The following is a 27,828-nucleotide window of genomic DNA, read 5'->3' as shown; positions in this document are numbered from 1 at the left end:
AAACAAGCAGTTTAATTGAAGCCAAAAACATGCAGTTATCTGGGGCATTTCAACCCCTAATTTCTAATTTCTAGAACAGGGTTGGGTAGTTTTCCACAGCACAAAAGAGGTGTGTGCGTCAATCAGGTTAACATTGAGGAATCTTTGCCCTGTCACTCCAGGACGTCCAGGGCTTCATAGAAATAGAAAGATCATGTTCGCTCCAAAAGGCAAAAATGGTATTCAGCGCTGGGAATGTTAAGATAGAATCAATCACGTCTGCTCTTTGCCAATCCCGTGCCTGGGAACACAAACTCTTGGAGGTGGAGCACCCTCAGGCACTCACCACTTAGTGACAGACTCCAGGGCCTATCGCTGGGAAGCTTCGCTTTCGGAACCGGAAGTGACCCTAAAAGGCGGGATTATAGTGAGTTATAACAGAGACTTCCGGCAAGGAGAAGGTGTGATTGGTCGTATTTGAGAGAGGGGCGGGACCCGGGCAATTCAAAAGAGAGAAGTGGGGGCCGCGAAGAAGGGAGGAGTATGGACATTGAAGCTAAGTCGAAGCCGAGACGACGGAAGATGGCGGCGGCCACTTCAGGTACGCGGGTCGAGAGAGCCAGGCATCGCAGTGTGAAACTTACGGAGCTGTGGTTGACCCGGAGAATCCAGGTGGCGTGGTGCGGAAGGGCGGGCGTGGTGGGCGCCGCAAGCCCCTGTCTCTACTCGCTGCCATCGGCGGCATAAACCGGCTGCCGGGCTCCGGTGCCGGTCTGGAGCCTGCCACTGCTTTGTGCGCTTCAGCTGGCTCGTCTGTGAAGAGACGTGTGTCTGGGTGCCCAGACATCTCAGGAGATTCTCCGGGTGGCTGAAGGCTGTACTCGACGGCGGTGTGAATTCCGGCAGAGAGAAGTCAAAGACAGTTTCCTTCCCCTCTAGCCATGGAGTCGGATGCTGTGGTCATGTTGGAAAGGCTGTCAGGAGTTTCAGAGTCTGTCCTAACCTTCTTTAGACCGAATTCTGGCCTGTGACTACTGTTTGTTCCGCCTTTGGGGAGGCAGGCATTTAGGAGAACGCCTCTCCTCAGGCAGAGCCGCAAATACTTTGTGAATAATCATTTAATGTCTTTACAGAGATCTGAGGTGATTGCTGTTAATGTTCAGGTTTTTTAAGGAAAAGGTTTATTGTTATCTGTGTGCGCCACCTATATGTGGATGCCCGCAGGGGCCTGAAGAGGGAGTTGATCCTATAGGGCTGGAGTTACCGGTGGTTGTGAGCCACCTGGTGTGGGTGCTGAGAACCAAAATAAGGCCCTATGGAAGAATAGTATTCACTCTTAAACGCTAAGGCTCACCAGCTCCCTGTATTTGTTGGGCAAGAGGAAACAGGCATAAATGAGCTAAGTGGCTTGTTCAGTTCAAGGTAACACAACTAGCAAATATTGGGGGAGAGGGGTGTCTAAATTCACATTCAGGTAATTATATTGTAATGCCACTTCCCTTGACGATTATGCCCAAATACAGGCTGTGTCTGGTATATAATAAATACTGAAGTATCAATGAATATTGCCCCTTTCCTAGAGGAAGTTACAATCATTTTCAAGTAATCTCATAAATTAATGTAATGTGAAGAAAACAATGGTAGATAGGCATAAACTTGTAGTGTAGAATCTGAAACCAACCCTTGGGTATTTTGAGAAGGCTTTATTAAGAAAATGATAGCTTCACAGGTCAGCATTGGCACACATCTTTAATCCCAGCACTTGGGAGGCAGAGGAAGTTGGATCTCTGAGTTCTACAAAGTGAGTTCCAGAACAGGCAGGACTATGCAGAGAAACCCTGTCCTGAAGAAACAAAAACAATAATGGCAAAAAAAAAAAAAAAAAAAAAAAAAAAAAAAAAAAAAAAGAAAAAGAAAAGAAAGAAAGAAGGAAAAGGAAAAAAAAGAAAACTTGCTCTTCCAGAGGAGCTGGGTTCAGTTTCCATCGCCTACATGGTGGCTCACAACTCTCTCTAACTCCAGTTCCAGGGAATTCAAGGGCATTAGTCATACACAAGGTGGACATAAAACAAGCAGGCAAAACATTCATGCACATAAACAAATAAATATGAAAATGGTGGTTAAAGTAGGGTTCAAAGCTTGGGTGGGCAGCATTTTGCTCAACCTTGAAAAGGACAAAAGAACAAATGTTATTTAGACATAAAAAAGGACAATTTTTATTTTATTTTGTTTTGTTGAAACAGGGTTTCTCTGTAGCTTTGGAGCCTGTCCTAGAACTGGCTCAGTAGACCAGATTGGCCTCAAAATCAGAGATCCACCTGCCTCTGCTCCCCAAGTGCTGGGATTAAAGGCATGCTACACCACCACCTAGCTGTTTTTAGATTTATTTGTTAGTTTTAATGTGCATGAGTGTGTGTGTGTGTGTGTGTGTGTGTGTGTGTGTGTGTGTGTGTGTATACACTATGAGAGTGCCTGGTATTTGTGGAGATCAGAAGAGGGTATCAAATTCACCTGGGATTGGAGTTTTAAACAGCTGTGTGCTGCCACATAGGTGCTAGGAATAGAACCCAGAGTCCCCTGCCAGACCACTCTGTGCGCTTAACTGCTGAGTCAACTTTCCATCATTGCCTGCTGTTCTTACCCAGGACCTGGGTTCCATTCCCAGCTTCCGTGTGGACAGGGTGGCCTATAACCATCAGTAGGCATGCATGTTTCCATATACACCCAGGCAGGCAAAATACTCATAGCATAAATAAATCTAAGGAATTCAAAACAAAAAACCCACCAAGTAATTAAAAACAGGATTTCTTTTTAAATCAAGTACCAGAAGATAAGCACTTTTATATAAATTTCCTTCATTATTCTAACAACCCCAATGAACAGGTTTCTTGTTTTGTTTGTTTTTTGTTTTCTAGACAGGGTTTCACTGCATAGCTTTGGCTGTCTTGGAACTTGCTCTGTAGACCAGACTGGCCTCCAGCTCAGAGAACTGCCTGCCTCTGCCTCCCAGTGTTAGGATTAAAGAGTTGCACCACCATCTGGCTGCTTCTTCGTTTTCTACTGCACGGTTTTACCTACTTTCTCCTTGCTTTCAAGTTGTCATAAGCAGCAAATGAAAATTGGATGTTCAAGTGCTTTGTAATCACAGGGTGTAGCATTTGTCAGATATAGGGCAGAGGCCTGTATTCCAAACAGCCTACCTACTTAATATCTGTCTCATGTTTAGCTTCCCCTTAAGCAAAAGGCATCCTTGGGCTTCCCAGCAAAGTTGGTTCCCATTTCTTTGTGCTTCTACAAAATTTTAACACCTAAAACTGGTCTCTTCCAGGAGTTGGTCGCTGCCCAAGCAAGGTAGGGGCTAGCCGGCGCCCACCTCCAGCTCGAGTAAGGGTAGCTGTACGACTGCGGCCATTTATGGATGAAGCAACAAAAGCAAACGAACTCCCCTGTGTACGAGGCATAGACAGCTGCTCTCTTGAGGTGGCCAACTGGAGGAAATACCAGGAGACACTCAAGTATCAGTAAGGTTCAAGCTACCTTCTGTCTAGGCCTGCTCATTTGATCACTTAGCAGTTTCTGAGATCTGCCTCTTGGGATCCTATTCCTTCCTAGGCAAAGCTTTGTTCTCCAAACCTTCATTTGATGATTTAGATGTTCATGGTGTACAGGTAAATACCGTAGAGAAAGACTAGAGGTTTGAACTGGATGTCAATCTTGGGGAAATTGGGACAAAGGGAGGAAGGAGCAGTGTAGCCCCCAAATAGGTTCTAGAAAATACATGGAAAGGGTAGGTAAACAGACATCGTAGCCAATCCAGAGACCATGCAGATTTGGGAATGGCACACAAGAGGGCAACTACTTAAAAACTCTATAGGGTTTTAAAGTTTAAACTTGGCCTATTAGTCTAGCCTAGGGGATGGCAAACCACATCCCACAGATCAAGTCAAACCAGGAGTCTTCCTTTTTGGTTGTTTCTTTTAAACAAGGTCTCATAAAACACAGGCTGGCCTTGAACTCCCGATTCTCTTGCCTTACCTCCTGAGTGTTGGGATCACAGGTGTGTGCTGCCATGCCCAGCTCAGGAGACTTTTCTGTAAATAAAATTTTACCATTTATTTACTTAGTGTAGCTATTTGACTAGCCTTAGAGTTAAGTGGTTGTGAAAGGAACCACATAGTCACAAAACTTAAAATATTTGTTGTCTGGTTCTTTATAGAAAATTAGTTTGCTCTAGTTCTAGGTCCTTAATAGTTTGGCTTCTGTTCCTTCCCAGTCTTCTCTTGTCAGCGGGCACTAAATTCTACGTCTCAGTGAATGAGCTGGGTTTAAATCTAGGCTGGCCTTTTATCTACCCTGCTAAAGTGCTACCTCAAGAAAAATGTTGGGAAGCCCTTTCACATCACGTTGTATGATGCTATTACTGTGGACAATATAAACAAATGTCTACTCACCCCAGAGTGGGAACCAACTAAGGACCAAAGTAAGGATACCACCCAGACATCCAACTTGATGATCCAATAAGTTGTATTGGGTTTACTTACAGGATTATGTAAGTTATAATAAGTAAGTTACTACAGGAGCAGAAATGACTCAAAGACAGCCACATCACCAAAGCCCACCCCAGGATAGCTGACAGCTCACAACAGCTGGGAACCTAGGGAACACTGAACTGCCTGCAGGCAGTGAGCCTCTTCCAAGCTCTGCTGGTCTGAGTAGGACTCTCAGCAGCCCTTACTGCTTTATATGCTTGGGGAGGGAGGAGACTATTTACCTGGTTGGGCTTGGGGGACTTCTGAAGCCTTTGCCTTACTTCCTGAGCTTAGGTTTCCTTCCAAAATGAAAATTGCTACACAAAACACTGTGTCTTGTTTCTGTATCCTTCTGTTTGGCAATGCTTCTTTCTCTCTCTCATTTATTCCTTCTAGTGTGTTCTTATCTTTGTCTCCTGAATCATTGCAAAGCATGGGTATCTGGCCTACCAGATTGCAATATGAGATGATTTCTGTTTCCTATTGTCAGTACAATGACTAGAATACAGTAGATTTACTTTCAAGGTCCTCGTTCAAGAAATGGGACAGAGCCTTTAAAGCCATCATCATCTAGGTTTGGGGTGTGGACACAACAGCCTACTAATGGCCTCCTTTTTCTGCCTACAGGTTTGATGCCTTCTATGGGGAGAAAAGCACTCAACAGGACATCTATGTAGGTTCAGTACAGCCCATCCTAAGGCACTTGCTGGAAGGGCAGAATGCCAGTGTGCTCGCCTATGGGCCTACTGGGGCAGGTGAGACAGCCAGAACTATGCATGAGAAAGAGCTGGGAAAACTGAGAATAAATTCACAGCATTTTCCATTCTTTCCCTAGGGAAGACACACACAATGCTGGGCAGCCCAGAACAGCCTGGAGTGATTCCCAGGGCTCTCATGGACCTCTTGCAGCTTACAAGGGAAGAAAGCGCAGAGGGCCGGCCTTGGGACCTTTCTGTCACTATGTCCTATTTAGAGATCTACCAGGAAAAGGTGAGGTGTCAAAGTAAGAGTGCCTCCTGGAACATGACACTCTGCTCTAGTCTAAAGAGGTGTGGCAAGTCCTGGAAAGTTGGAGCTAGGGTATCAGATGGAAGAATTTGACAATCCAATAGACACAAGAATCCTAAATCCCCACAAAGCAAGCACCCTCTTCATGGAGAAGTGACCTTACTATCCTTGCTCAAATAGGTATTAGACCTCTTGGATCCTGCATCAGGAGACCTAGCAATCCGAGAAGACTGTAGAGGAAACATCCTGATTCCTGGCCTCACACAGAAGCCCATCACTAGCTTCTCTGAGTTTGAGCAACATTTCCTGCCGGCCAGTAGAAATCGAGTTGTAGGAGCCACCCGACTTAACCAGCGCTCTTCCCGTAGTCATGCAGTACTGCTGGTCAAGGTAAGGCCCGCTGACAGAAGGGCCTCGGAAGCTCTTGAAGCCTAAGCTAAGACTGGGTCCCTTGCTCTTCTCCTAGGTGGATCAGCGTGAACGCCTGGCTCCATTTCGCCAGCGGGAAGGAAAACTCTACCTTATTGATTTGGCTGGTTCAGAGGACAACCGTCGCACAGGCAACCAGGGCATTCGGCTCAAAGAGAGTGGAGCCATCAATTCCTCCCTCTTTGTACTGGGCAAAGTGGTGGATGCCTTAAACCAGGGCCTCCCTCGTATACCATACCGGGACAGCAAGCTCACTCGCTTATTGCAGGTCATGTCCACCCATATTGGATCAAAAGGGACTGGAGAAGGCAGCTCTTAGGCCTCCTGGTTAGGGTAGTGGGAATTGTTCTCAAGGGATAGGAAGGCTGGGAGTCTGAACCATATTCAATTCTTACTCTCAGGACTCCCTGGGTGGCTCAGCTCATAGCATCATCATTGCCAACATTGCTCCAGAAAGACGTTTTTACCTGGATACAGTCTCAGCGTTGAACTTCACTGCTAGGTCCAAGGAAGTGATTAACCGGCCTTTCACTAATGAGAGTCTACAGCCTCATGGTGAGGACTGGGAAAGACAGTGGAATGGCCAGGACAATTGGGGAGTTTGCTAAAACCACTGAGCACCAGCACTGAAGCTGACCACTCTGATTCTCCTTTATATCCCTCCAATCTTCTCAGCCTTAGCACCTGTTAAGCTGTCTCAGAAAGAACTGCTAGGCCCGTCAGAGGCAAAGAAAGCCAAAGGCCCTGAAGAAGAATCTACTCAGAGCCCTGAGTCTACAGCAGCTCCAGCCTCTGCCTCCCAGAAACTAAGGTGAGAGTCAGGCCTTCCCTGCAGAATCTCTAATAGCTGTAGGCTTACAAGAGGTTTAGCTTATGTACCTTTTCCCCAGTGAATTCATTCTCAGACCTATTCTAAATTCACCAAAGGGCCAAATTGTTACTCTGGATAAGGGCAAGCCCAGAAATGGGGCATATCAAACTCAGACTCTGACCTTGAGGATTCACTTTTAGGAGAGGGGAACCTAAGGTTATAAAGCCAGGTAGATAAAGCAGAAAAGAATGTCACTGGGCAGTAAATCCCATGCCTTTAATCCCAGTGCTTGGGAAGCAGAGGTAGACAAATCTCTGAGTTCTAGGCCAACCTGGTCTACAGACTGAGTTCCAAGACAGTCAGGGATATGCAGAGGAACCCTGTCTCTAAAAATAACAACAACAAAAAAAAAAAAAAAAAAGGCTTGTTTTGTGAAACTTAGGTAGAATTGTTTCCACTTTTTGCCTACCTTTTCCAATGCTGCTCTTCTAAGGCTTGTACATAACAGGACAGGGTCAATGTCATTATGGAGCTAGTTCATTGCAGCACAGATACGGCATTTTTGGAAGACAACATCTTCACTTGTGAAAGGCAATTTTCAGCAGAGGTGAGGGTGAAGATTTCAAGAAGAATGAAAATGGCTAGAAGTTACTGTGCTCAGATAGCCAGAACTGCTAGAACAAGACTCTTCTGTATATAGCCCACTGGATAAAGGCTTCTCATCCTAAGTCTCCAGTGGCTATCTTATACCTGCTAATGAGAACCTCTCCTATGAAGCTTCCCCCACTTGCTTACAAATGGCCAAGCCCTCAGCTCTTACTCTTCTTTTCATGTGTATGTATGTGCTTGCAGCATGCATATGTATGTGTACACATGCATGTGGAAGCTTGTGGTTGATGCTGAGAATCTTCCCCAATCACTCTTCCACCTTCTTCATTGAGAACTCCCTGCTGTAGCTAGTGTTTGTCGCTTGCTTGCTTGCTTGGAATATCCTGTGTCTACTACCTTCTGAGGCTACAATTATAGGCAGGCTGCCACATCCACTTGGTAATTACTGTGATCCAACTTCCAGGCCTCTTGCTTGCATGGCAAGTATTTTAATTGCTGAGTTATCTCCCCAGCTCTCTTCTTTTTCACAAACAAGTGCCTCCTAGACAGGGCAGTATGGTAGGTCCATAATGTTTGGCATCCAGTGCTTATTAACTGCTTTTCATTTGATATTCTGGCATCCTGAGAGTTTACTTCAACTGATAAAGACACTATACTCAGTGGTAGTTAACTGTTTAGAGTTCACAAACAACACCAAATCAAGGCATGACAATCTGGCTCCACTGGAGGTGATGAGAGAGGAGGTAGGTGGAAGTGGAAGTAACCTTTTTTTTTTCCTTACTCAGTGTCTTACAGAAGCTAAGCAATATGGACCCAGCTATGTTGGAGAACCTCCTTAGCTTGGATCGTTTGCTGGGCTCCCAGGGGAGCCAAGGGACACCTTTACTGAATACCCCAAAGCGAGAGCGAATGGTACTCATTAAGACAGTGGAGGAAAAAGACTTGGAGATTGAGGTAATTGTTGGGGAAAGTGACCTAATATTTCAGCCAGCTTTGAGAAGCATTCCTAGAATCCATTTCTCATAGGATTTATATAATGTATATGGGTTTTGTGCTGACATGTATGTCTGTGAACTACATGTGTGTAGTGCCCGGGAGACCAGAAGACGGTGCTGGGTACCCTGTTAAGAGACAGTTATGAGCTACCATGTGGGTACTAGGGTTCAAACCTGGGTTAAGAAACAATAGAGATCAGATAAGAGAGGGGCAAATCCAAATTAAAAATGCATTACCTTGGGCTAGAGATATGGCTCAGTGGTTAAGGGCACATATTGTTCTTGCAGAGGATCAGAGTTTAATTCCTAACACCCACATCAGGCAGCCCAAATTGCCTGAAACTTTCAGCTTCAGAGAGCCTACATTTCTCTGACATCTTTGGGCACATGAGTACATTCACATAAATAAATAATAAAATATTACCCAGGGATAGAGATCTAACTATTACAGTTAAGAACACTGGCTCAGCAAGGAGGTGGTGGCGAATGCCTTTAATCCCAGCACTCTAGGAGGCAGAGACAGGCAGATCTCTGTGAGTTGGAGGTCTACAAGAGCGAGTTCCAGGACAGGCTCCAAAGCAATACAGAGAAACCCTGTCTCAAAACAAACAAAAAAGAACACTGGCTCAATTCCTAGCAACCACATGGCAGCTCATGATGGCATATGACTCCAGTTCCAAGGGATCCAACCCTGTCTTCTGCACAAGGCACACACATATTATGCAGATATACCTGCAGGAAAAACACTCACACACATAAAAATATATAACCTGCCTATAGGCAAGCATCTCTCTTTATGAGTTTGTGGTTGGTCTGGGCTACATGCCAAGTTCCACGTCAGCTGTGGCTACACAGTGAGACGTCTCAAAAAAAAAAAGTTCCATTTCATAAAACCTCCCTGCTTGAAGACTTAATTTTAATTCGGTTTCTAGGTAGCCGTCTGATCATTAGAATGCCCTTAGTTATTTTGAACCCTGTCTCACTGAGTCTCCTACTGGCCTACTTCTATCCTCTTGGACCTCAGAGCTGTGCCTGCCTCACCTTCCTAATCCACTGCTTTGGGGCTGGAGCTGAGTCACATATTCCCATGATCCTTTCCAACAGAGGCTTAAGATGAAGCAAAAAGAACTGGAGGCCAAGGTGCTGGCCCAAGAGGCACTGGATCCAAAGGAGAAAGAGAACATGCATCTCCAGCCCCTTCCCTCTTGTACAGGCACAGTGGCAAAGCCCCTGAAAAAGGCTGTGGTGATGCCCCTGCAACTGAGTAAGTTTGGTCCCAGAGTCTAGTGAGACCCAGCTGTGTCAGAAATGAAGAGATGTAAAAGAACAGCTATCCCCGTCACTCACACCGTCCCACTGGATCTGAACAAGCCCTGGATGCTTGTCATGCAGGGTACTGGCTGAATATGATGGCACCCACCTGTAACCCCAGCACTCGGGAGGGGGAGGCAGAAGGATTGCTCTAAATTAATTCCAAAGTAGCCTTGGTTATAAAGTGAGACAGTGTCTCAAAAAAAAAAGGCACTTAGAAACAACAAAAGCTCAGGTTAGAGAAATATGAGAAGCAATTGGCTACCAGGGAGATAGGACGGGAAGGAGGTTGCCTATGCCCTGACCAGTTCCTAATTCCTGCTTTCAGTTCAGAAGCAGACAGAGTCAAAGATCCATATCCTGAAGAGAGGCCACAAAAGAAAGGTGAGCCTGACCCCATCCAGGTTTTCCAGTGGGGAATCTCTTGCATATGGTGATGTCTTATAAAGGTCCTAGATGAAATGTTGGGTGTATTTAGTGGAGTGGGTACCCACCATTTGTCATTCTTCCTTTGTGATTGATGCTCCTTGCACTTGAGATTGGATACTGGCTGGATCTACTGTATAGCACAGCTCCTGCCTCTGTAAACTGTAGAGCCCATTTAGGGAAATTTTTAAGAATCTCACACAGAAGGTCTTCTGTGTGAACAGAACTGCCCCAAACTGTCAGGATGAGGTGTGGTGCTTACTGTTTTCTTTTTTCTCCTGTACTGGAGATTGAACCCCAGTCCTCAAGCATGGTAGGTACTTAAATGCTCTACTGTTAAAACTATAAATTCCTAGTCAGTCGGTTTTATTCATCAGATCTTCATGGTGAGTGAGAAAGATGCTAGTAATTTTACAAATCCAACAAAAAGTACCAGAGGGGGAGACTGGAGAAGGTAAGGTTAGGCGTTTGGTCTTGGCACAATCATCCACAGGCTTTTGCTATCATTTCTGCTAACTCATAGTCGGAGCCATCACATGTGTCCGAGCCTGTGGAAAAAGCTGAGGATTGCTGGGAGCTACAGATTAGCCCAGAGTTACTGGCACATGGGCGCAAAAAATTATTGGATTTGCTGAATGAAGGCTCAGCTCGGGATCTGCGCAGCCTGCAGCGCATTGGCCAGAAGAAGGCCCAGCTCATCATGGGCTGGAGGGAGCTCCATGGTCCCTTCGACAAGGTAACAACCTAGGGAAGGCAGGTGGAGAGGAGTGCCCAGGTTCTTTGTCCACCTCCTTCCTATTGCCGCTGTCCCACTAGGTGGAGGACTTGGAACAGGTGGAAGGCATCTCTGGAAAGCAGGTGGAGTCTTTCCTGAAGGTAGGAGCACCTCTGACCTTTTTCTACCAGCCTACATGTTGTGCCCCAACCCAGCCCTCCCACAGCCACCCCATCCTACTCCTCCTAGCTGCTACACTGACTCACTTTCTTCTTCTTTACAGGCGAACCTCTTGAGCTTGGCTGCCGACCAGCACTCTGGTCCCTCCTGACTACCAGCTCTTAACACTACCATTTTCTTTTAAAAATCCTTGTAGAATGATGTTTGTGTAAATACAGTTTTTATTTCATGCTTTAGCCTGGTTTTTAGGGATGACGGGGCTAGGGTGGGAGCCACAACTGCCCTGGGGATCAGGATCATGCTCTGCGGAACACTTATAAGGTCGCCATCTTTGGGAAACCCCGAACTAGTCCAAGATTGTAAATAAACCACCGGAATGGGAAGGGGACGGTGGCCTAGACAAATCAAAAAGCTGAAGCGGAAAGCTTAAGGACAACGACCGTTAGGCGGGCACGCGCTTCTAGTTTGGCCCCGCCCCACTGTAACTCTCTGGGCGCGCTCCCCATCCTGTTCTGGACGACGTCGGTGTTGTGTGCGCGTGCGCGTGCAATAACGGCTGCTGGCAGAGGGAAGTGGGGGGGGGATCGTTGAAGTGGGGGAAGAGAAGCCGCCTAGTCTCCCGCGCGCCCACCACCTGCACCACCGCCAACCAATCAGCAGCCGTCTCGAGGGTCTCGCGCTTGGGGCGACTCGGGCTGCTGGGTGACTCCCCCGTCCCTCCTCCCTCCAGAGTCCCTCCCGTGCCTGCCCCCTCCCGCTGGCCCCGCGCGCACTCGCGCTCGCGCCCGCTCCAGCCTCTTGTGTGTCCTCGCGCCCCCCGCCCGCCCTCCGGCGCGCAGTGTGCTCCGCTCCCCCACCCTCTTCCCCCCTCCCTCCCTGCGCGCCGCCTCCCCAGGTCCCCCTCCCCCACCACCGCCTCCTCCCGCCCCAGGGTGAGCGCGAGCCACCTCCCTCCTCCCTCCGCCATGGATCCCAGCAACTGGAGCAGCTTCATCTTCCAGGTAACAACCCCCGCCCCCCCGCCCCTGCCCCCCCTCCCACACCCCCTCCTGCCCGCCCTCCCTCCCGTCCCACCCCCCCTCCGCGCGCCCGGTGCGCGCGCAGCTGTCCCCCTCCCTCCCTCGCGCCCTCCCCCGCCCTCCCCGAGGCGCCAGCTGGGCGCGCGCGCGGCGGGGGCCGAAGCTGCTCCCTCGCTCCCCCCACCCCGCCCCGCCAGGCTCCAACTGCCGCCACCGCCGCCGCCGCCGCCGCCCGGGCCCCCGCCCCCGGCCCCGGCCCTCGGCCCCGCGGGGCCTCTCGCCCCCACCCAGGGGGCGTCGCCGCCGCCGCCGCGCTCCGCGCCCCACAAGACGCCCTCCTTCCCTCCCTCCCGCCGGCCGGGGTGCGCGGGCGGCGGGGCGGCCCTCGGGCCATGCATTCGGCTCGGCCCAACCCGGCCGGCCGGGGGCGGCGCCCCGAGCCCGGGCCCCGCGCGGCCCGTGCCCCCGGCTCCCGCTGAGCTCCGGGGGCCCCACTGTGGCCGAGGCCATGTTCCCCGTGTTCCCTTGCACGCTGCTGGCCCCCCCCTTCCCCGTGCTGGGCCTGGACTCCCGGGGGGTGGGCGGCCTCATGAACTCCTTCCCGCCACCTCAGGGTCACGCCCAGAACCCCCTGCAGGTCGGGGCTGAGCTCCAGTCCCGCTTCTTTGCCTCCCAGGGCTGCGCCCAGAGTCCATTCCAGGTGAGTAGGGGCCGGGCCGGGCGGGCAGGCGCCGACCAGCGACCGCGGCCCACACGGCGCCTTGTCTCTGCAGGCCGCACCGGCGCCCCCACCCACGCCCCAGGCCCCGGCGGCCGAGCCCCTCCAAGTGGACTTGCTCCCGGTTCTCGCCGCCGCGCAGGAATCGGCCGCGGCGGCTGCGGCCGCGGCGGCTGCTGCCGCTGCAGTGGTTACTGCACCCCCAGCCCCTGCTGCCGCCTCCACAGTGGACACAGCGGCCCTGAAGCAGCCTCCGGCGCCTCCTCCGCCACCCCCTGCCGTATCCGCACCAGCCGCGGAAGCCGCGCCCCCCGCCGCGGCCGCCACCATCGCCGCAGCGGCTGCCACCGCTGTCGTCGCCCCAACCTCTACAGTCGCTGTGGCCCCTGTTGCATCTGTCTTGGAGAAGAAGACAAAGAGCAAGGGGCCCTACATTTGCGCCCTGTGCGCCAAGGAGTTCAAGAACGGCTACAATCTCCGGAGGCACGAAGCCATCCACACAGGAGCCAAGGCTGGCCGGGTCCCTTCGGGTGCTATGAAGATGCCCACCATGGTGCCCCTGAGCCTCTTGAGCGTGCCCCAGCTGAGCGGGGCCAGCGGGGGAGGGGGAGAAGCCGGGGCTGGCGGAGGCACAGCCGCCGTGGCGCCCGGTGGCGTTGTGACCACGACTGCCTCTGGAAAGCGCATCCGGAAGAATCACGCCTGCGAGATGTGCGGCAAGGCCTTCCGCGACGTCTACCACCTGAACCGACATAAGCTGTCGCACTCGGACGAGAAGCCCTACCAGTGCCCTGTGTGCCAGCAGCGCTTCAAGCGCAAGGACCGCATGAGTTACCACGTGCGCTCACATGACGGCGCTGTGCACAAGCCCTACAACTGCTCCCACTGTGGCAAGAGCTTCTCCCGGTGTGCAGGGGCCTCGGCTGCCCACTAGGCCGATGGTGGGGGGAGGGCAACTAGGTGGCCTGTCTTTGGCTGGTGGGGAGGCGGCTCCCGATGCTGGGGACAAGAACCACTCCCAGGGAGGAGGGAAGTGAGCCTCGTGGTTACTGGGAGCAGGGGGTGGTACTTTAGAGGAGGAGGGTCTTTGGGCTGAAGGAAAGCTGCCTCTGGGCAGAGATAGAATCCTGTTTGGAGCGATTTCCTGCTTAAGGACCGAAGCTGGAGGGGGAAACGCTGAGGCTTTTGGAAAGGCACTTTGGAGAAATTTAGGTAGATTTGAGGCACACCTCACCTTGGAGCCTTAGCCCTAACCCCCCCCCCCCACCTCAACATATCCCTAGGCCGGATCACCTCAACAGTCACGTCAGACAAGTGCACTCAACAGAGCGGCCCTTCAAATGTGAGGTAGGAAGCCCGCTGCCTTCTGTCCTGGTTGTCATGATTTTGCTCCTCATTGTAGCTGTCTGGGTTCAACCTCTCAGACCCCCTTTTTCTCTCTCTTTTTGCCTTTTCACTCCATTTTCACATTTCTCCTTCAAGGCCTGGTCATCTCACGCCCATTTCCTACAGATCAAAGGCCCCCAAGGCTCTGATCCCATTATCTTGCCCCCTTCTCTCTACTCCCCGAAGCTTTAACTCTCCTGTGACCCCCACGCCCTCCCCCCCAGAAATGTGAGGCAGCTTTTGCTACGAAGGATCGACTCCGAGCGCACACAGTACGACACGAGGAGAAGGTGCCATGTCATGTGTGTGGCAAGATGCTGAGCTCGGCTTATATTTCGGACCACATGAAGGTGCACAGCCAGGGCCCTCACCATGTCTGTGAGCTCTGCAACAAAGGTACATGCTAAGGGATGCCAAGAGGGCAGGGACAAAGTGGGAGTGGGTGGGCACAACACTGTTGGTTCTTTTCACGGATGCGGGTTAAGGATGCTGTAGCCAAGAGCTCGTGGCATGTAGAGAGAGCCCTTTAAGAAACAAGCACAACAGCATTGGAAGTAACTGAACACTAAATTCTATGCCATGGCTCAGAGGAGACGGTTTACCGAGAGTCCACCTCCTGGGTGTGCCTGGGGGCATGAATGGGACATGGCTGCTTTGTGAAAGGAGGACTCAAGCCAGCTCCCAGGGCTTCAGCTTCACAGCCACAAGTTCTTGTCTCCAGCTCCTGGGGCAAGTGGAAGACATCAGCACGGGTGTGGCAAGCACACACCCTGCCCTGTAACTCACTGTACAAGCTGAGACTGGAGCACTGGAGAGGGGGGGGACACAGCCGTCTCCACTGAGAGTCAACCCTTGAAAAGGCTAGGCAGCAGTGTCCTGTCGTTTGGGAGAGATCTCCCAGTTACAGGGGAAGTTCTCTGTAGGCTTTATTAAGGATTAAGAAACAGGTACCATGCAAACCAGACCCCAAGCTCAGGGAAGGGCTATGTCCCAGTGGAGTAGTTGGCCCCAGCCTACCAAGGATGTGGGAGGAGGACAGTGCCATGTGAGGAGGGTGTCCCCAGCCTAGGAGAACAGCCCTGTCTCTGGGGTCTCCACCAGGCTGACCCCACTCCCCACCCCAATCCCCCCACCCCCCATAGGGTTCACCACAGCAGCATACCTGCGCATCCACGCGGTGAAGGACCATGGGCTCCAGGCCCCGCGGGCTGACCGCATCCTGTGCAAGCTGTGCAGCGTGCACTGCAAGACCCCTGCCCAGCTGGCCGGCCACATGCAGACCCATCTGGGGGGGGCCGCCCCTCCTATCCCGGGAGATGCCCCCCAGCCACAGCCTACCTGCTGAGGGGGACCCCTGCACCCACCAGGCAAGGCGTGGGACATGGCTGGGGGGGCAGGATGGGATGTGTGGGACAAGGGAATTCAAAGGGCCCAATAGGGGATCTCAGGAAGGCCAGGGATGCCAGTTTGTCACTCAGATTAGGGAGACTTGGGGTCCAGAGAGGGCAGTATAGAATTGCTATGTGGGTAAGTCAGGCAGGCCAAAGTCTCTGGGGGCCAGATAGGAAGTAACGGCTGTGTCCCAGGGGAAGTAGGGAAATAGTTGGAAAATCTGGGGTATGGAACATGTTTCTTGCCATTCAGATTGTGCTGTGATCCTTGATGTTTCTCACTGTAGGTACTGGTGAGGTTTGTCCAATGGCGGCAGCGGCGGCAGCAGCAGCGGCGGCGGCAGCAGTGGCAGCCCCTCCCACAGCTGTGGGCTCCCTCTCTGGGGCAGAGGGGGTACCAGTGAGCTCTCAGCCACTTCCCTCCCAGCCCTGGTGAGCTCCAAGTTGATGGGAGAGAGGGGAAGAGTGGAGGAAAGCTCTTCTTGGTACAGTTTCCTCTTCCCACCAACTCCTCACTGCTCGCCATCAACCAAGGAGCCTCCAGACAGAGGAGGAAGAAGGAATTCACTAGGTTTTAACAATGTTTCTCCTGCTCCTTTCTTCTCCCTATCAGAGCTGACCCTCCAAACGCCTGTCCCCTGAGTTGTGTTGAAGTCCCCTGGACAGTGAGCAGGGGTGGCAGAGGACAGCAGCAGCCACTGCCCTCACCCTTTAAACCCCTGCCTTTCCTCCCAGGGATTTGTGAGCCTTTCCCTAGAAGGTCCTGTGCTCTCCTCCTAAGTCCCCTCTCCTACTGTCTGCTGCCCCTTCCTGGGGAGTTGGTGCTTTCTTTTTTTGTTGTTGTTTTTTCCCAGGGGGAGGGAGGAGAGAGAGGAGGGGGACTAAGACTCTGTCCCAGAGGAGGGATACAGTGGTATTGAGGGCAGAGGGTTACTTTCAGTAAGGTAGGGTGGATAAACACTAAACATCCTACTAGATAATCTGTCCAGGGAAAAGCCAAGGGGAGTGTCAGAAGGAGCCACTCGGACCAGAGGCGGGACAAGAAAGATGGAATCTTAGGGGGCCAGGGTAAAGGAGGAGAGCCAGGGACTAGAGGTGCTTCCCAGGGGTGGGGGAATGCAGCCACGGTATCTCCCCCTTCCCTCTTCCACCCCAGCTCCAGCCCTGGTCTTTTCTCCTCTTTCCCACAACAGAAGCTGTGGCCCTGGCCATGTCATCGTGTTCCTGTGTCCCTTGCATGTTCCCTCCCTTCCCCTCCCTCCTTTTGCGCAGACCCCATTACAATAAATTTTAAATAAAAATTTGTCTCTGGGTTCTAAAGTTATCGTCACCAAGTTCCCTGTCTGTGTGTGAAGAGGGCATTCTTTGTTGCCTTCATCTTAGTCCCAGCTTTTCTTGCCCTGCAAGTAGTGACTCCCCTCCTGAGGTGCAGCCTCGAGCTACAGCACAGATTAGGGTGTACTCAAGAATGCAGAGGCTTTGGAGAGCAAGCTGCAGGTCTCTAGGGAATACCCATACCCACTGGATAGCCAGCTATTCATGCTATCCTTCCACAACCCAGCAGCAGACTGCACAGAACCCTACCAGATGTCTGCACATTTAGATCTCAAGAGGCCATGGTTGACACAGATGCAGAAAGGTTGGGTAAACTATTCGGTTCCACCATGGTGGTCATGGGCTGCTTGCCCTATCTGTTCTAAGGTATCCCTGTGCAACTGCCTGGCTTGCTGAAATTGTTTTTCTGGGTTTTTCTCAAACCTTTCCAGAGACCCTCCCTTAAGCATTGCTGCTGCTCTCCTGGAGTAGGGAGGCTTCAGGTTCTGCAGGCTCACTTCTCTTGTAACCCTATGTGGTACCCCTGCAGCCACCCCAAACTTAGACCTGTCTCCTTAACCCATCTGTGCTGCTCGGGGTGCCTCCTCCCAGCCCTCACTGGTCGGTTTCACAAACCCAGGTCTGTGCCAGGATCCCCCGGTGACCGTTGGCGGGAGGGGCCGAGGACTTAGGAAGGGGGTGCCCCACCTGGAGGTGCGCGTGAGAAAGGTCAGGGAGGGGGCACGAGTGGTCCCCGGGCCGGTTACCCAGGTAACACGGGGCCTGGCACGAGGTTCCCTTGGGCTGTCCGGGAGGGGCAGGAGGCGTGCTAGGGGCGGGGGCGGCGCGGCAGCAGTGCAGCTTAGGGGAGGGGACCAGAGAAGGGCCGAGCAAACCCGGAGGAGAGAGGAGGGGAGATCCGCCACCTCCCTTCATTGCTCACAGACTTGTTCCCTCCCTGTCTGCGGCTGCTGCTGCAGCAGTGGCGGCGGGACGCAGGAGCAGTCCCGAGGCTGGCAGCGGATGAGACTGGGATGAACTGAGGCCGCTGGTAGGAGTGGACGACAGACAGCTGGGTGGCATGGGAATGCAGGTGCCAGGCGAACTGGAGGGTGGTGCTGGGTGCGCCATGCAATCGGGAGAGGATCCCCTCCCCCTCAGCCTCTCCGAAGGCAGCAAGGGAACCCCTAAAAGAAGGGCTGAGAAGGGACACACAAGATGCTAGGTCTCTCCAGAAAGGGGCGGGGAGGAGGTTGGGGGTAGGCATTTGATCCCAAATGCGCAGCAGGAAAACCCGCACTGCTCAGGTGGTACCCAGAAAGGAGGGAAGGGTACAAAAGGAACGGAATGTGTGGGGTTCTCTGTCAGTCTGCCTGTTGGAGTGTCTGTTATATACCCGATTTTGATGAGCGGAGGCACCTCCGAGGTGGGATCTGAGAGACTGGGTCTTTTTGGGTGTGTTGGATGGATCCAGGAGCAGGTCTAGAGGGGTTCTGTCTAGAGAGGGGTTAATCTTCCCAGGGCTCTCCAAGCAGACTTTAGGTAGACTTCACCAAGGGCGTCCCACCTCAAAGCAAAGGAAACTCCAACTTTTCCTCATCTCCCTAGGGACAGTACAGGCTAGCCTTGGCCTCCTCACCAAGACTGTCCCCTCCTCTTCCAGGATTTGCCACTGTCACTGCTGTCTCCTCTTCCCCACGGGCTCTCTCCTATCTCCCTTCTCTAAGATGGCAGCCAGCAGTTCTGAGGTCTCTGAGATGAAGGGGATAGAAGACAGCTCCAAGACCCAGAGAGACGGACCTGGCCATTCTGAAGCTGACCCAAGTCCTGTTCAGGTTGTAGCAGAGATTCCAGAGCCAGGGGCCCTTCACCAAGGCCCTGGCGTCATTGCAGCCCCTGTGGACTCAGGGCCTAAGCCTGAGCTGGCCCCAGAAACCACAGAGACCCCAGTTGAGGCCCCAGAAATAGTCCAAGCCACAGACCTCAGCTTAAACCCAGGCGAAGAATCCAAGGCCAGCCCTAGCCCCAAAGACGCATGCCAAGAGCCAGCATCCAAAGCAGATGTGAACAAAGAGGTTGCAGGGCAGGGGTCTGAGCAGCAGTGTGCAGCCCCTCCTGAGCCAGTCTCAGAGCCTGCTCTCCACCTGAATACCCAGTCAGACCCTCAGCCAACTTCCCAGCCTGCTCCTAAGCTACCCCTTCAGCCAGAAGCCCGCACCCAAGAGGACCCTACCACTGAGGTCCCGACAGAAAGTATAGGGGAGAAGCAAGAAAATGGAGCAGTGGTTCCCCTTCAGGCTGGTGATGGGGAAGAGGGCCCAGCTCCCCAGCCTCACTCACCACCCTCCACTAAAACACCACCAGCCAATGGGGCTCCCCCTCGGGTGCTGCAGAAGCTGGTTGAGGAGGACAGGATAGGAAGGGCTCATAGTGGGCATCCAGGATCTCCTCGAGGTAGTCTGAGCCGTCATCCCAGCTCCCAGCTGGCAGGACCTGGGGTGGAAGGGGGTGATGGCACCCAGAAACCTCGGGACTACATCATCCTTGCCATCCTGTCCTGCTTCTGCCCTATGTGGCCTGTCAACATTGTGGCCTTCGCTTATGCCGTCATGGTGAGCCCCAAGGGACCCTGGCCCAGGCATACTGTGGCTCCCGGCTTCCCACTAGTGTCGGAATAGCGTTCCAGTAATGACACACTCCCTTACCTCTTTCTGCATGCACCCCACTTTCCCCATTGCTGGACCTTTGCTTGCCTCTCCCCAGGACCTAACCCTCCAAGTCACTCCTGCCCCATGCCTTCAAACGGGAGGGGAAAAGAAAGATGTTTCATATAACCTCGCTGACCTGTGCCCTCTTCCTCCTGCATTCCCAATCCTCCTTCCTTTCTTAACCCCATGGGGCTGACCTCCTTCCTCTGGAATCTCACCTGATCCTTGCTGGGATGGCTCCTGTTGACCTGGGCCATGATACCTCCAAACCCCCCTGCCACCCTCACCCCAGTCCCGGAACAGCCTGCAACAGGGGGACGTGGATGGGGCTCAACGTCTGGGCCGAGTAGCCAAGCTCTTAAGCATCGTGGCGCTGGTGGGGGGGGTCCTCATCATCATCGCCTCCTGCGTCATCAACTTGGGCGGTGAGTGGGGGTCGGTCGGGGACAGGAAAGGGAGGAGCGGAAGGGTTGACAAGGGCAGCTTTACTAACCCTGGCCCTGCTCTCTCCTGTCTGTCCTCCCTATTTCTGTCTCTTCCTGTCTCCTTCCCTGTTTGTCTTTCCCTCTCCTCTCCCACAGTGTATAAGTGAGAGGCTCTGCCCTGCATTCCAAGACTTTCCTTCCTGTTGGGAGCTGTCTTGGGTCCATCCCTACCCTGGGGGAAACACAGTCCATGGCCCTGGCACCCATCCCTAGGGACCAAGGGAGCCTGAGCAGCCTTGTTTACAGCTTCTTTCCTGCTCCTGCACCCTGCCAGGCTCCACTGCCAGCCACAGGCTTCCTTTCTCCCTGCACTTTTGCCTGCCATCTCCCTTCTTGTCTCTTGACCTCCCTAACCCTGCACTCTGAAAAACCTCTCTGCACTTCTGGAAGCCTTCCTGAACACCTAAATTGTACTCTGCACCCCTGCATCTCTCCCAGCCCACTGCACTTCTTCCTGCCTCTGTGCCCCTGAACCTTAACTAACCCCCACCTAACTTTCATTGTCTTGGCATCTAACTCATTCTTTTCTTCCCTTCCTTAACATCTTGCTCCCCTTGCTGCCACACCCTCTGACCCCTTCTGCCTTCTCATCTTCCTGTTAGCATCTTCACCCTCCGGCCACCATTTATTCTGCAAAACCTGCAGTCCTTAGGTCAGGCTGGGGGAGAAGGACAGTGTGGGGAGAGGGGGCTGCCTAGCTAGGGCTCTGACTGTTCTCTACTGGGGACCATCTGGGCCCAGACCATACCCTGATCCCAATCCCTAAGGTGCCTCTTGGGTCGCAGAGTTGACAAGCCAGGCCTCACCTGGGGAGCTTGCACGAGAGTGTGGGAGTCCTCATCCTGAACATCCAGGGGAGGAAGGAGTGCGGCAGCAGTCGAAGGGTCAGCCTGAGTTGACCTGCCCATTCGGGCTTTTTAACCTCAGAGTTTTCTGTTTGAAGGTCTGAGGAGTTTGGGCCAATCACTTGCTTTGTAAACAGTAGAATTAAAAAAAAAAAAAAAGAAAGAAAGAAAAGAAAGAAAGAAAGAAAGAAAGAAAAAGGACCAAAGTTCCCAGCTGCAGGGAGCGAGGGAGGGGTGGGGTAGCTCTGTAATTATTCTCTGAGAGGATAAGGAAGGTTTGTTGCACGCCACAGTCCTCTGAAGAGGCAGGGAATCAGCTGCGATGCATTTCGGAGTTGGGGTGGGGGGTGTTTCCTTTAAGAAAAAGTTGGGAGAAACTAAAATTCCTTTTAAAAAAAATCAAACGGGGTCTCCCTTTTTGTATGCTGAATGCTGCATGAGTCTTAAACACCAATAAACGGAGAATGCATGAGACTCGCCTCAGTTGGTCCCCTGTGTTCGTTTGCAGAGTCAAGGCACTGCTTTCTGGCAGGCCTTAGTGAACGAAATACGCATGCGCTGCCGCAGTGGCCATCTTTGGTGTGGGCCGAAGCTAGTGACGCTACAGGCCCATCTGCGCATGCGCCAGCCTTCTCTTTCCTCTTTCGAGTAGCTCTGGTTACATGGAGTGTCCGCGCGCCATTTCTCTGCGCCTGCGTGCTGCGACCCTGCGCAGCCGGGGAGGCGGGTTTTAGCTCCAGGTTGTGCGGCTGCTGAGTTGACGAACTAGGTCTGCGAGGTTCAAGGAAATGACTCCGGTCCAGGTGTTGGAGAGAGCGATGTGAAAGCGAGAAAGCAGGCCCTTCCCTTTCCAGCTCCGAGCGTGGTTTCTGCGGGTCCCGGGGAACGGCAGGATTCTGGATCTGGATCCGTGGGGTGGGGTCTGTCCTTGCCGGGATCTGAGCGCCCCCTCCTGGGGACGGTTCTCTGGCCGCAGTCAGGGTTGAACTGACTGGTTGGAGATTTCGTAAACCCCAGGGGATTTCAGTCCTTTTGGGGGAGGCACCCTGGTCTCCTACTCCAGAATCTCGTATATTGCTGGGCTTCTCTAGTACTCTATGTCCCTGGGCCATGGAACCATTGCAGGCAGCACAGCGGCGCCTCTGTCTGAAGAAGGGGAAGTGACTTCCGGCCTCCAGGCTCTGGCGGTGAAGGACACCGGAGGTCCCTCTGTCTCGGCTAGTAAGGCCGAGGAAGAGGGGCAAGGAGGTCGGGAGGAAGCCGGGCGTGAGGGATCCAGGGCTGAGGAGGCACTAGAAGCTCCCAACGCTGCGGGCGAGGAGCGCGCCGAGGGAGAATCCGAAGACTGGTGCGTGCCCTGCAGCGATGAGGAGGTGGAGCTGCCGGCCAATGGGCAGTCTTGGATGCCCCCACCCTCCGAAATCCAGAGACTCTATGAACTGCTGGCTGCCCAAGGTACCCTGGAGCTTCAGGCGGAGATCTTGCCCCGCCGGCCACCTACTCCTGAAGCCCAGAGTGAAGAGGAGAGATCAGATGAGGAGCCGGAGGCCAAAGAGGAGGAGGAGGAAAAGTGAGGCCATAACTTTACACATTGCCCCTGGGACTGTTCTCCTGAGCACAGAAACGGGAGGGGGGGTGCACCAGTAGGTGTTTGGGAGGGCCTCCCTCACCCTTCATTCTCTGTTCACTCTGTCTCAGGCCACACATGCCTACAGAATTTGACTTTGATGATGAGCCAATGACACCGAAGGACTCACTAATTGACAGAAGACGTACACCAGGTAGGAGTCAGAGGGATGAATTGAGGGGAGGTCCAGGGCCTCTTCTGCGTACCCCAAAGTGGTACCTCAGCTGTTGTGAAACCAGCTGCAGGCGGGAGCATACACAAAGTTGCAGGGTATTTCTGGCTTATAAGAGACCCACAGACCTTCCTATCAGGTTGCCTGTGCCTTTCACCTTATTCCCAGAAGTCCAAAGTCTGCTGGTCATTATTCTCTAGAACACACCCCCAGAACTGACCTGCTATCCCAGCCACATGACCCTGAGACCTTGCTCTCAGAATCGTTGCGTTCTCTCCCAGATGGTCAAGCCAACAGCAAGTTAGCTCGGTGTCTGCAGATTTACCTTTAATACCATCTCCTGTGGACAGTTTCCACAGCTCTGACTGGTCTACCTGCCTCTGGTCGTGGCAACCAGAGTAGCCCTCCAGAGGGTTCCATCACAGGGAGCATGCCCAGGGAGAACCTAAGTTGTCTGTCCCCTGTCCCCACCCCCAGTGCCACAGGACCCTTGCACTTGTATCATCCCCCTCCCCCCCCTAGTATATTCCCAGCCATCACGTTATGGGTGGCAGCCATCCTGTGTGCTGAGGCCTAAAATGGACGTGTTCAGCAAGATCTCTATGTGTAGGCTCACCGTCTCAATCCTGTCTCATTTCCTACCTTCTTAGGAAGCTCAGCCCGGAGCCAGAAACGTGAAGCCCGCCTGGACAAGGTCCTCTCGGACATGAAGCGACATAAGAAACTAGAGGAACAGATCCTTCGCACCGGGAGAGACCTCTTCAGCTTGGACGCAGAGGACCCCAGCCCTGCCAGCCCTCCGCTCCGATCCTCCGGGAGCAGTCTCTTTCCCCGCCAGCGGAAGTACTGACTGTTGCTGCCAGGGCCTACAGGTGCAGACTTTTTCAGCTGGGCCTGGCCAGCCCTTCCCAGCCCAGGCTCTGGGAAGCTTGTCACAGAGAAGAGCTACAAGCTCCCAGTGCAGTGCCTTGCGGGAGAGTGTATGTTCAGTTGAATGTCTGTTTGCAGTTCTGAGCTGGATTTGATGAGCCTAATAAAAGATGCAGAATGATTCTCTTAGCAGAGACTGCCACTGAACCCACCAAGCATGTGCTCTCACTTGGGCAGAGGCAGAACTGTATTTCTCCACATTGGAATAGTGAAGCCTGAAAGGGCAGAGATACCCAGCCATCGTCTGACCAACCTCCCCTCCAATCTGGCCCTCTGACCCACCCTATTCTCAGTCTAGTCCTACCAGTCAGTACTGAGGCAGAAATTGCTGAGTATGGACCCAGCTGCAGTGTCTTCACCTGCAGCCTGAGGGAGGAAAAGATACAGATGCAGGTCCCTTTAAATATCCAAGCTCCGCCCCTGCCAGTCCAGCCCTATGGGGAAGTCATCCCCAGTGTTGGTAAGGGAAATTCCTGACTCGAGGCCTGCAGCAGCCAGCTACACTGCTAAATGTGAGTATGGGAGCAAGACCCTGAACCCCCCAGACTCCAGCCCATGAGTAGTGGTGTCTGCCCCACTGGCTGCTTTCCAGCCACTTTTTTCTGGGGCAGATACACCTTAGTCACAAAGGGCAGGAAGGAGGGCGCTGGCAGCTCTGCCTTGGGAGGTTTCACTTTCTAGTTTTCTGGGTTTTGAAACACCCTGCTGATACCTTCACTCCCAGGACCTCAAGCCTCCCTGACATCAGGGTCTCATAGAAGATTGGGGATGAGGGAGTACTTCGGTCAGGCCTGGTTGCACACATTTGTTAACCACCCACTTAGAAGGCTGAAGCAAAAGAGTGCCTTGAGCTCCCAGCCAGCTTAGACACATAGTGAGACCCCTCTTTTTGTTTCTGGTTTGTTTATTTGGCTTTTGTTTTCCATGAGAAAGGGTCTTGTGTTTCCTAAGTGGTTTTGAACTCACTAAGTAGCCCAGGATGACCTTGATCATCTGATCCTCTTACCTCCACCTCTGAGTGAGTGTCTGCCACCACTATCAGTTTTATTCAGTGCTAGGCTTTAAACCTAGGGTTTCATGCATTTTAGGCAAGAACTCTACAAACTGATGGATAGGGTGTAGCTCAGTTTCACAACATAACTACATACCCAAGACCCTGTTTTTGGCCCCTAGCACATTTTTTTTTTTTTCTTTAAAAAAAAAAAAAAAAGCCCATGGGAACCTTGCCAGACACAGTTCACACCTCTGATCCCAGCGGTTTGAGGACAGCCTGAGCTACATTGTGCCACCACTACAGTGTAAGGTCCTATCTCAACAAAAGCTGGTTAGGGAAAGTTGCAGCTTCCATTCAGACTCCGTCTCTGGCCTCCTGCCCTCACTCCCCAAGGACCCGGGCTCTGCTTTCTCTTCCTGAGTGACTGGCATGTGACTTGTCTCTCAATTGTGGGTGCTCTCCTCCTGCCTTGTACAGGGCTGTGCGAGCTGTGTGCTTCAGCCAGTCACTGAGCACTGGCTAGCAGGATGATCGTAAAGGTAGTTTGATTTCCAAAAGGTGCAGAGTTTAGGAAGAACAAGTGTCTTTGGGGGAAGAGGCCGTGAATGATAGTAAGCCCAAATGGACAACCAGCCTGAGATTCTGGGGACTTGGGATCTGAGACTGGAGCCAACTTTGGTAGGAGATGTTGGTTAAGACTACTGTTCCTAATGTCCTCTGCTTCCTACCTGAGGACCCTTGGGACAGGGAAGAGAGGCTGGCCATCACAGGCGTACCAGATGGCTCTCCAGGAAACTATCTACTTATACCTTTGGCACATAAGAGTATCTACCCTACCCTGAGGTGGGGCGGTTGGGTAGGGCACCTACCACCTTGAGTGCCTGGGTGCTGGGTATTCAGATCTCCTGCTTCTCATATAGTACAGGTAAGTCACTAGCTTAGGTTATGGGAAGTGTTCACCCTTGAATGTCCATTGGTGCTATTTCCTGGACAGCAATAACCTCACCCATATCCTCTATGTCCCATGGACTCACGAGCCATACTGCCTCCAATAATGGTGACCCAGGGGAAGCCTGCTCAACCTTCAGGAGCAGAATGACTGAACTAGACCTTGACATCTTAGGCTAGAATGGGTCAATCAAAAGCATTTAAAATGTGATGGGGCAGGTTGTTCCAAGTAGGAGTTGGTGGTGAGGGTTATGCCTCAGATACAAGTTACAGAATTTTCCTGGAAACCTTGATCCTACAGATCCTAAGTAAGGCCCGGGAGACGGTATAGATAGGATTAAGTGTCATCCAGAAGCAAAGTAAGGGAGCATGAGCCTCTAGTCCCGCCTATTTGGGAGACAAAGGCATGGGGTTGTTTTACCCCCAGAGTTCACGGCCAGCCTACATAGGAAAATAAGATGCTCTTAACAAAGTGGCACTTGGAGAGATGCCTGTATGCCTGAGAGGGCTTGCTGCTCACAGGACCCCAGCTGGGTTGCCAGTACCCACGTTGGGTGGCTCAAAGCTGCTTCAACTCTATGGGCTCTGATGCTCTCTTCTGACTTCATGGACACCTGCAAACTTGTACGCACACAGAGAAAAGCAAAAAGAAAAAAAAAAAAAGAAAAAGAAAAAAGTTCCAGGCAAGACTTGTCCAGGAGAGAAAACTTGGCTGTAGATCAGAGGTTCCAGGTCTACTTTAGTCTACACTCTTCACCTTAGGTGATTGGCATTCATTTGTAACATCTTGGAGGCAGACTTCTATATTGGCAGAGCCACTTGGCACATGGTAAGGCCACCAAGCTGTCCCCCTACCCTGAAGTGGCCTAATCAGGCCACAGTTCCGGTTAAGATTTTCTTTTTTCTTCGGGGATTTCTAGCCTTCCCTAGCTTGGCATGTCTATGTTATATAGTATTGCAACATGGACTGCCTCTCCAGGCATAGGTTGGTTAAGATTTTACTTCAGAGGGGCTGGTGAGATTGCCACCAAGCCTCATTGGCGATCTGAGTTCAAGCCCCAGAACTAACATGGTGGAAGGTGAGGTCACCAAGGGAGAGTCCCTTTTTCTGAGCACACACCTTTTCTCAAACCCGAAGTGGGTGATGATCTGGTGGCTGCACTGGGAGCGGGTTTCACCTTCACTGTGTGTCCTGCCAGGGACCCACAGGGCAGAGCTGGGGACAAAGGGAGCCACTTGAAGCCAGGGGAGGGTTGGGAGAATGAGTTCAGTGCTGAGTGTGGTGTCACAGGCCTGTAATCGCAGCGCTTGGGAGGTACAGACAATGAAGAGAAAAATGAAGAGGCTCCAGGTGGGGTGGGGGGGCATGGATTGATTTTTGGAACAAACCTGAGAAGGGCTCTTACCAGAGAAGGCAGGAAAGGGAACTTTGGCCGTGTTAGTGCTTAAACTAGGAAGTGCAGGAGTGACAACTCAGGGTGATGCTGGACAGTTAAAACTCTTAGCCACAGGAGAGAGGCTATTCAAACTGGAATGCTATCACAGAGGCTGGATGAGGCTGTGGCTGAGTTGTGATGTCATTCTCCTGAAGGCAGATTAGACTCAGGGTCATTGTCACTGGGCCTCACAGTCAGTTCAGTGCTACCCTGGATCAGATACCCCCAGAGAAAGGAGGGGGAGTCTCTGCACTTCAGATGTAGTCTGATTTGTTGAGCTTGGTGTGCTTACAAAGGATCCTCCCACCAGGCTGTGGTGGCACATGCCTTGGGCAGCAGAGGCAGGGCATCTAGTCTACAGAGTGAGTTCCAGGACAAACGAACAAAAAGATGGCTATTCTCTCCCTAAACCTGCAGCTTCAGGACTGACACCTTGCCACTTTTTCAGCCCTGCAGAGGAAGTCCCATTGCTAGCAGTGGTTTGCAGCCAAGATTGCTACAACAGAACCCTGAGAGACTAACATTTCCTGCTGTTGAGGTTTTGTTATGTTTTTTAGAGACAGGGTTTCTCTGTGTAGCCCTGGCTGCCCTGAAACTTTCTCTGTAGATCAGGCTGGCCTTGAACTCAGAGGCCCACCTACCTGAGCCTCCCAAGCTTTGGTATTAAAGGTGTATGCCACTACGCCTGGTTCTATTGAAGTTTTGAGATAAAGTCTCAGACTGTATCCTCAGCAAACTGGAAACTTGCTACCCAGCTCATCCTTCACACTGCAGTCCCTTCCTACTTCCTAAATGCTGGGACAACAGGCATGAACCCTCAGACCCAGCTTCCCCGAATCCTGACCTCTCTGTGTAACTCAGGT

The 27,828-nt window shown here is 52.4% G+C and overlaps 4 protein-coding genes and 1 long non-coding RNA gene across 10 annotated transcripts; 4 read left to right on the top strand and 1 right to left on the bottom strand.

Moving 5' to 3' along the window:
- The first annotated feature begins 448 nt into the window (after positions 1–448).
- Kif22 (kinesin family member 22) lies at positions 449–11,221 on the top strand. 2 transcript variants are annotated; one of them, XM_051192999.1, is made up of 14 exons: positions 449–580; positions 3,308–3,500; positions 5,136–5,263; positions 5,344–5,498; positions 5,697–5,906; positions 5,983–6,213; positions 6,347–6,500; positions 6,621–6,756; positions 8,151–8,319; positions 9,465–9,624; positions 10,000–10,055; positions 10,621–10,833; positions 10,914–10,973; positions 11,096–11,221. In XM_051192999.1, exons 1-14 carry the CDS (start codon positions 523–525, stop codon positions 11,141–11,143), a joined length of 1,971 nt encoding a protein of 656 aa, XP_051048956.1. In that variant the 5' UTR covers positions 449–522; the 3' UTR covers positions 11,144–11,221. The 2 variants fall into 2 exon arrangements, with proteins under 2 accessions (XP_051048956.1, XP_051048957.1); XM_051193000.1 differs by lacking the exon at positions 449–580 and adding an exon at positions 854–1,006.
- Positions 11,222–11,868: 647 nt separating this feature from the next.
- Maz (MYC associated zinc finger protein) lies at positions 11,869–16,811 on the top strand. 5 transcript variants are annotated; one of them, XM_051193006.1, is made up of 6 exons: positions 11,869–11,993; positions 12,625–12,711; positions 12,785–13,635; positions 14,013–14,076; positions 14,340–14,511; positions 15,258–15,460. In XM_051193006.1, exons 1-6 carry the CDS (start codon positions 11,958–11,960, stop codon positions 15,458–15,460), a joined length of 1,413 nt encoding a protein of 470 aa, XP_051048963.1. In that variant the 5' UTR covers positions 11,869–11,957. The 5 variants fall into 5 exon arrangements, with proteins under 5 accessions (XP_051048963.1, XP_051048964.1, XP_051048965.1 ...); XM_051193007.1 differs by lacking the exon at positions 15,258–15,460 and adding an exon at positions 15,794–16,811 and having other exon boundaries at positions 11,870–11,993; XM_051193005.1 differs by lacking the exons at positions 11,869–11,993; positions 15,258–15,460 and adding an exon at positions 15,794–16,811 and having other exon boundaries at positions 12,252–12,711.
- On the bottom strand, positions 14,414–15,426 carry LOC127228378 (uncharacterized). The gene is made up of 2 exons (XR_007835027.1): positions 15,278–15,426; positions 14,414–14,839 (listed from the first exon to the last, which is right to left on the bottom strand). It is a non-coding gene; the product is annotated as an uncharacterized LOC127228378 (long non-coding RNA).
- Positions 16,812–17,669: 858 nt separating the features above from the next.
- On the top strand, positions 17,670–21,337 carry Prrt2 (proline rich transmembrane protein 2). The gene is made up of 4 exons (XM_051193020.1): positions 17,670–17,871; positions 18,484–19,432; positions 19,821–19,953; positions 20,110–21,337. Exons 2-4 carry the CDS (start codon positions 18,548–18,550, stop codon positions 20,118–20,120), a joined length of 1,029 nt encoding a protein of 342 aa, XP_051048977.1. The 5' UTR covers positions 17,670–17,871; positions 18,484–18,547; the 3' UTR covers positions 20,121–21,337.
- A 155-nt stretch (positions 21,338–21,492) lies between these two features.
- Pagr1 (PAXIP1 associated glutamate rich protein 1) lies at positions 21,493–23,716 on the top strand. The gene is made up of 3 exons (XM_051193032.1): positions 21,493–22,428; positions 22,557–22,639; positions 23,308–23,716. The coding sequence occupies exons 1-3, from the start codon at positions 21,956–21,958 to the stop codon at positions 23,505–23,507; spliced, it is 756 nt and encodes a 251-aa protein (XP_051048989.1). The 5' UTR covers positions 21,493–21,955; the 3' UTR covers positions 23,508–23,716.
- Positions 23,717–27,828: the final 4,112 nt, after the last annotated feature.

This window comes from Phodopus roborovskii, unplaced genomic scaffold, assembly GCF_943737965.1.
Source record: "Phodopus roborovskii unplaced genomic scaffold, PHOROB, whole genome shotgun sequence".
In the NCBI taxonomy this organism is placed as follows: Eukaryota; Metazoa; Chordata; class Mammalia; order Rodentia; family Cricetidae; genus Phodopus; species Phodopus roborovskii.
This window is presented reverse-complemented; position numbering and strand designations above follow the sequence as displayed.